Source organism: Salvia splendens, chromosome 21 (genome assembly GCF_004379255.2).
Source record: "Salvia splendens isolate huo1 chromosome 21, SspV2, whole genome shotgun sequence".
Lineage (NCBI taxonomy): Eukaryota > Viridiplantae > Streptophyta > Magnoliopsida > Lamiales > Lamiaceae > Salvia > Salvia splendens.
The window spans coordinates 4,324,172-4,332,190 of NC_056052.1; the positions used below are offsets into that span (position 1 = coordinate 4,324,172).

The following is an 8,019-nucleotide window of genomic DNA, read 5'->3' on the forward strand; positions in this document are numbered from 1 at the left end:
GTTCAGGGACCTTCCATTATTTTTGGTATTCAAAGACCAGTGCAATTTTGAGGGTTCATGTCCATTTTGGGTTGTCAAGATTATATCTCAAAATTAAATACTATGTATTATGTTTGGTTCATGAGATTGAATCTCATAACTTAGAACAATAATTATATGATAATTAAGTTATGGTCAACTCCCTCTAACTAAAATAACTTCACAATTCAATCGTAGGTTATACCGTATCTTGGTAGTAGTACTATTTTATCTTAAGAAACCGAACACCACTATTATGTAGTACTTTATTCTATGACAAAAGGATCTCCTATATAAAGAATAAACATAAGAAGTAGGAAAACCACAAAAGCATCAACTTCGAAATCTTTGTTCAAAGACAATTCAAGTTTTTTATTAGCTAATACCTGCAGTATTAGATTCCCCAAAGTCTTCATATATTAGATATCAAATGAAATGTGGCTCAATTTTTCTGCCAAATTGAACTATTATTGTACATAAAATAGAAACAATTCCTGCTCACTTAACCAGCTCAAGGCTGCTCTATATATGTATATCATTTTGGCTTAAAGACTAAAGAGAGCTAATTAAGTTTGAGAAGATCTTGCAACAAACTAATTCATACGCCAGAGAAAGCAGTTGTATTTAGAGACTCCAAGTCCTCCATGAGACCGCGACGTTCGAGCTTTTGGTGTGTCCTTCTCCAACAACAAGTTTCTCTTGGCTTGAGCTTCCATCTTAGAGGCTCTCAGCTTGTTCATGATTTTGTCCATGGATGCTGATTTCTTCTTCTCTAGTTTCACCTGAAGAGATAAAAATCACGAGAGGTTACTTAAAACACCCGAACATAATTGAGCGAGAGTTCGTGTATTTAGGTGTGATAACATTAGTACTACTACACAAACCTCAAGTTCCCGAACTGCTGCCTCAGCTTTCGCCTTCTGCAAGTTCTCCCAAGCAGTGATTTTCATGTCCTCTCTTTGCAACCTATATGAACACAGCTAGCACATGACATACAATTGAAAAAAGCATAAAATATTTTTTGAATCATTAAAATCATTAGACATACTTTGATGTCTCTTTTGAATCCTCTGCTGCATTCCAAGGTGAAGACATGTTTTGGATATGAATCAAGTCCTTCACCTTTATTACTTCTTGCTTCTTGGGATGCCCGGCTGTAGCGACGCCTTTGTCAACTTGGACATCTCGAACTTCGTCTTTAGAAGCAGGAACGTCGTTCTGGTGCAATGAAGCCGGACCTAAGGAAGGTGATGCAGAGAAGGAGAGCCTCACATTCCCATCAGGGTTGATCTGAGTTTTCATGTCCTTATGTTTAAAATCTGAAATCGGAGATTCCTTCTTTGCAGCGCCATCGGGTTTTTCATCTGCTTATTCAGTTCAACAAACTGAGAGATGATGTTCAAGCAAGATAGTTTCTAAGAGGCTGAATGAATGTAGTGAAATGCAGAGAGAAGACACTACAAGCATTGATTTACTTGGAATTAATTGGACTTCAAATTAGCTTCTTCATTCCTTCACATTGCACTCAAGCATTCAATGACATCCACTCCACAACAAAACATGTGGAAAGCTTTCACATTGAGGATTAGTCTAGATATACATTATCACTACTAATATGCAAATGAGTGGATTAGACCATCATCCAATACTCAAATTTGAAAAATATTACAAATACAAGATATTTTTTTTAACAATTTTAGTGAAATACTCCCTCCGTGCATGAAAACTTGACACGTTTTTATCATTTTGGGACGTCCATAATTACAAGATACTTTTTTTTCTTTTCAGTAAGTAGACCTCAATCTCACTAATTTGCTACCTACATTCTACCATAAAATTAATATATAAATAAGATACACATTCTATTAACTTTCTCCGCACATTTCTTTTATAAGAAACAATTTATGAAAACTCGTTTTTAGTAAAAAAAAAATGTGTCTTTTAATCAAGGTTGGTATATTCGAGCATTTGAGGGAATTAAGAAAGTAAATCAAATTCAGAATAACTCAATTCATCAAAGTATATAATTGATTAACTCAGAATTATTTTTATTTATCCACAAAATCATTTAAAGTAAAAGTTAAACAAAAATGACTAGACTAAAGATACATCGAGAAGAAGTTTCACCACCACTTGTTTTCACATTATAACGAATGGAGATACTACCATGAGGCAGAATCACACCATTAGTGGGCCCCATGGGCCCACTCTTGGCTTTGGGCCGCCGCAGAATCTGAGCGGAGGCCCCGTAGCTCGAAACCGGGCTAGTGATCCACCGCTCAGCGTCGTCCCATTTCGAAGGCAACGCCCTCAAACTGTTGAAAGGCATCAATGCAGCACCACCAACATGCCTCCTAACATTAGGATTCGCTACTCTCTCCGAGCTCCACGACGTCGGCATTCCGCCGCCGCTGTCGCCGTATTCGCCGGAGAATCTGACCGTTTTCGAATTTCGCTTCATTTCTTTCTTAACAATAAGAGCAAATATAGTTAGTATTTATATTTAATACTATTACAGTAAAGAAAACGATCACACGTCGAATTTGAGGAAAAAGAAAACATATACGGAATTAATGGTGAAGATATCAATAAAATGGTAGCTTCTTGAATATATCGACAGAGGAAATGACATCCATCGAAATGGTTGGACAGTAGTTCATTTTAAAGAAATCCCATCTTTTTATTTCCAGCTACATACACTACCACCAGAAAAAAACACAAATATAAATAAGTAATAAACGAGTAAAATAAGAAGTTGGCTTTTCGTGAAATTAATTTGGATTGGCTAAAAACACATACATACTCGAGTTCTTGGCTTTGTCTTTCTTCTCGAACTTTTCGATGTCGACTGCTTTAATAAATGAGATCATGCTTACTAGAATCCAATCCAAGAAATGAATCTCTCATTTGCACTTGAAGCATGCATGCTTTCTAATCGAGTATACCTCTATATATAGATTCTTCCACGTGTACGCAGAGCAGTGACGACATCGGCATGCATCTTATTCTCATTTTCACCCATTTCACATGATGAATGAAGTGTAATACATACTTTTTCCATACCTATATTTACTTGGCAATGTCGATTTATTTTTATTAATAAGAAAATATGTTACCGAGCATGAGGTGCATGGTAAAAATTATACAGTATAGATTTTTAGAAAATTAAAATGTCTCTCGGGCATGTGTGTGCTCAGTAGTCCCTCGCAAACGATACCCGGATTTCGTCGCGCCAAAACTTACCAAGCACAATACTTGTGGCTCGGTGAGATCCCGATAAGTATGACAATTACAGAGCATCATGTCACTTGGTATACTCTGAAAAATTTTCTACTTTTTTGTGACTCATGCATTCATGCTTGCTAAGTTCTCGCCGATATGAACACTTGTCTAGTAGTCTCTCAGAAGGTGTTTGGTAATTAGTGAGCAATTGCAATGCTTGCTAATATGTGCTCGCTAACACCCGCTTTTTTTGTAATGCTTCAACAAACCATTTATTTTCATAATGTATATATTATTGACTGGACTTTAAATAAACTCCGAGAATAAATAAATTTTACTCAAACTATATTTCTTATAGCTAAATACTACTTCATCCATCCTGGCATAAGTGAGACATTTCTTCTGAGCATGAGATTTAAGAAAACGATGTTTGAAAAGTTAAAAGGGATATAATAAGTAGGAGAAATAATAAAGTAAAGAAATAAATAGAAAACAAAGTAAAATAGAGTAAAATTTACTTAATAAATGTGTTATTTTTGCTAAAAGAGGAAATAACTCAATTTAGGCGAGACTCCCAAAAAAAATATCCATCGCTTATAACATATGTTCTAATCTACACCCCCGTCCATGAATAGGAGCTCAGTTGACTTGACACGGGTTTTAAGAAATGTAATAGAAAGTGAATCGAAAAATATAGTGTAAAGCGAGTCCTACTTCTTATATGTTGGTTTTATAATAAAATGTGAGTTAGATAAAATTAGTAGAATGTATGTTTCATTACTAAAAATAGTAGAAAAACAAATAAGACATTTATCAGTGGACAGATAAAAATGACAAAATGATACTGTTATTAGTGGATATAGGGAAGGGGATTGCAGTGGCGGATCCAGGGGGCAAGAGGGGGCGACCGCCCCTCCCCGGCGATCCGCTACCATGGACCTGGATGTGATTTTTCCATTGTCGCCCCCTACAATAGCTTCCGACGTCGTTCCTCCCCTCCGTTAGCTTCCAATAAATTTTATTTCGCCCCTTCCGTTTTAGGATCCTGGATCCACCATTAGGGGAGTAACTAACAAAAATGTGGTCTTTGCATGTGCTTATATCGTAAGTTTGCATCATAACTTCTTTTGTACACTACTTCTAAGTTGAATAGATTAAACAAAAGAACAATAGGCGTTTTATTTATTAGAAAGAGTAAAACGCTTAGAATCAAAATTTGATATTTTTATGATAATTCAAAAGTTGACTTTTGAATAATACTGGATGTCATTCCAATTTTAAACACTGATAAAAGGCATCGTTGGATGTAATAATTACATCCTCTTCTGCATTACCACCCAAATCAATTAAGAAGATGCCCCGAATCTTCAGGCATGTGCTCCCTCTTTCCTAATCATTGTCACGCACTCTCACAACATGTGATCAAGACATATTCCACTTACAAATCCCAATGCCACTATACTCCAATTTTTCAGCATTAACAATGAATTCAAATGTAAATTCGTCCACTCACTCATATACAGAGTAGTAATTTCTTTGGTTGTTGATTTGTATTTTAGTAATAGTAAATGAAATTACACGGTTATTCTATCAACTATTTGAGGGTCTTTTTGAATTCTTAAGGGTTTTTTCTTTTCGGTTAAAAACAAAATAGAAATTTGTTCTCTCATCTAAGTGCTCTTCATCTTCTCTAACTATAGGGTGAAAAATATATGAGGTCAAAAGAAAATACTATCACATCAAACACTATATGATGATATTATCATAAATAAGAAAATGAGGGCAAAAAGGCTGCTATAAATATTTTTTCATTCCATCCAAGAAAAAAAATTCGTCCTATAAAACATGTGAAAAAAGTGAAATAGAAGTTTTAAGTATAAAATAAAATCCAACCTAAAAAAGTTGTTTAATCGAGTGCAAAAAAGTGCGGGGAGACTGGAGAGGGTTAAAACGTGCGGATTGAAAATGTAAAAGAATAGATAAGATGCTAAGTAGGAGTAATAAATAATTAGGTGGAATGATGTGGAATGATATTGATATTGCAACTACTGATAAGATATGGGTAGAAGTAAAAATGAAAAAAATGATCTGGATCTGTTTGGTTTTTCTTGAGAGGGAGAATATATATGCGGCTAATGCATTTCATTTTCAGTTTGTTGGGTGCATAAATAATAAAGTTCTCTCAAAGTTAAAACACAGGGAATCAAAATTAGTTGGACGTAACTCACTAGCCATATAGGGTAAGAGGGGTTGGCCTACCACCTTTGTCACCTTCTCTTTCAAGTTCATGCATCCAATTTACTATAGGAAACCATGGACCACCACTCCTCCATACCAGCCGCTCCTGTTCCCTTTCCTTTGTAAAAGTAACACTGTTCTCTCTCTCTCTTTCTTTCTTTCTATAGATATAATACACAAACACACAATGTGGTGAAACAACTAAAGAATGCAAGTAATAATAGCATCACTTGCTTTGTTGTACTTTGTGATGCTCCTAAGTGGGGTGTTAGAGAAAGAGAGTGATTCAAAATCAAGAACACACTCACCTTGAGCCACATGGAGTCGGATCAGCTTTCCCAAATTTAACCCAAGTGGCTTGAAGCTGCACTTCTTCCGTTGGAAAATTTCACATTCAACAACCGCAGCCATATTTGAAAAGTACAGTTTACTCATGTGTCTGTGTGTAAAGTGAGTGGTAGGTTTTTTACACCAAAAGGAAATAAGGGGAGAGAGAAAGTCTAAAAATTCAGTTTGAGGAAGACATACAAATTGGTTGGTGAAATTGGAAAATTAACTGCATTTATAGTTATATGGTAAAGTCTATGAATAGTATTGTCACAAGCAGCAGAGAATTGCAGTCAATAAATAACTGCAAATATAGAAAGAAGAAATTGATGGAACAAACAAGGATACCAAAATCTGAAAGAAAGTGCATTTATTGAAGTGGTTGAATATTCAAATTTTTCCCCAGAAGAGAGTGAATTTACATTCGACTGCAAGACTAAACCACTTACCTTAGAAAAAATAAAGGAAATAAAACTTTGATACTTCTTCTCTACGGTAGAGATAGAGATTGAACAGCTAACTGTACGATCTGAGCAAGAAATTAAGCAAACCTAAAGCTTCAGATTGAAATTAGTGGAAGAACATGCCGTTCTTGGTTATTCTGGCCTCACTGGAACAAGGACCCATTCGTAACGCCCCTCAAGGGGCTGGTCCTTCACTATGTCATAGTTGTACCTACAAATCCGTACGCACGTTTCAGATTGTAAACTTCTATTAGCAATTGATGCTGATGCTTCTAGAGAGCGAGAGAGAGAGTTACTTGTCAATGAATTTTTGCTGGATGTTCTTCTCAGCCGCGGCAAAGAATTCCTCAAGCTCAGCTTCTGATGGCATTTTCATCTCTGCAGAATGACGGCGAGGATCTGGTTCACGTATTGACTCCAGCTCGCCTGACTCACCCCGAGCCTCTCTCACCGGCGTTGTTTCGCTTCTGATAAAATAGGAATTCGTCATTTCTTCAAAGTATCGCATGGAAATATGAGAGGGAGAGACGTTGAGGATTTTGGAATAGATCAGATCATACAATTGGAAAACGGTGCCGTTGAGGATCACTGTTTTTGCGGATTTTCAAAATTTTGAATTAAAGAAACGGTTCGGAGGAGAAGTGGAGAACTATCCCATTTAATTCAATTTTTTTGTAAAAGTAAACAAAAGAGAGAGAGAATTCACCTCTCTCGGCAATCCAACGAATCACCAGCCGAAGTCGTGAGGACCTCCACAGTGTCCTCATTGTCCTATAAAACGGAATTCAAAATTCAAATGTAGCATCATGAACAATTAAAGCGATATGAGCATATTAATTCCGGTATCAGCAATTTTTGAATAGCGTGAGAATAGAATCATAGAAATTAAATTTCATTCAGCTTTAATATATGCATATACATGTATGTGTACCTCCAGATCTACGAATTTCGATGTCTCCTTAGTCAGATCACCGGATCCGTTACTTGTGCAACAAGACGCAAAGGCATCGTCTCCTCCGACTGTCTCGCAAGATAAATCTCCTGAACTCGCCGGCGAAGCTGAATTAGCCGACGCCACGTCATCCAACCGCGGAGCCTTCAGATGAATCGACGATGCCGATAACTCCGATTCACCTAAATAAACCTTCCTCTTTCTCTCCCCCGCCGCTGCCGCGCTTTCCATGACTGATCTCTCCAATTCCTACCAGTTTCAGGAGAACCTTCTCATGCGAGAATTCTCCAGAATATCTTCAACTCCTCTTAATAGCCTTCTCTCTCTACGCCACAATTGATTGCTAAGAAAGTGAACCCTCGCAGCTCACTAAATTCAGATATTACTAATATTCCCCCTCTCTGCGCACGTACGAGTACCGTTTCAGACTGCAAAATGATCTGCTTTTTTACCGCGCTTTTTCTGTTGCATAAATTCTTTTCTGTAGAGATAACTTTTTTTTATATATAATGAGAGAATGGTGGTGGTGGTGATGATGATGATGATGATGATGATGATGATGATGATGATGATGATGATGATGATGATGATGATGATGATGATGATGATGATGATAGAGATGCTTATGATGGGCACAGAATTCCGTTGAAAGGTGTTAAGATTGTGATTGGGGGCTTTAACGGCGATGGACGGAATGAATGGGGTCTCCCGTTACATAGATCTAGCATGAACACGTTGCCCCATTGTGACTCGCGAGCTACCCTCTACACGCGCGACACGTGTGCAACTTTTCCTAGT

General features: G+C 36.9%; 2 protein-coding genes across 2 annotated transcripts; both read right to left on the reverse strand.

Annotated features, from left to right (window-relative positions):
• Positions 1-365: 365 nt before the first annotated feature.
• On the reverse strand, positions 366-5,913 carry LOC121784744. The gene is made up of 5 exons (XM_042182965.1): positions 5,787-5,913; positions 2,185-2,481; positions 1,067-1,382; positions 903-984; positions 366-800 (listed from the first exon to the last, which is right to left on the reverse strand). The coding sequence occupies exons 1-5, from the start codon at positions 5,911-5,913 to the stop codon at positions 612-614; spliced, it is 1,011 nt and encodes a 336-aa protein (XP_042038899.1). The 3' UTR covers positions 366-611.
• Positions 5,914-6,150: 237 nt separating this feature from the next.
• Positions 6,151-7,811, reverse strand: LOC121784745 (cyclin-dependent kinase inhibitor 6-like). The gene is made up of 4 exons (XM_042182966.1): positions 7,201-7,811; positions 6,976-7,040; positions 6,566-6,736; positions 6,151-6,480 (listed from the first exon to the last, which is right to left on the reverse strand). The coding sequence occupies exons 1-4, from the start codon at positions 7,450-7,452 to the stop codon at positions 6,402-6,404; spliced, it is 567 nt and encodes a 188-aa protein (XP_042038900.1). The 5' UTR covers positions 7,453-7,811; the 3' UTR covers positions 6,151-6,401.
• Between the last annotated feature and the right edge of the window lie 208 nt (positions 7,812-8,019).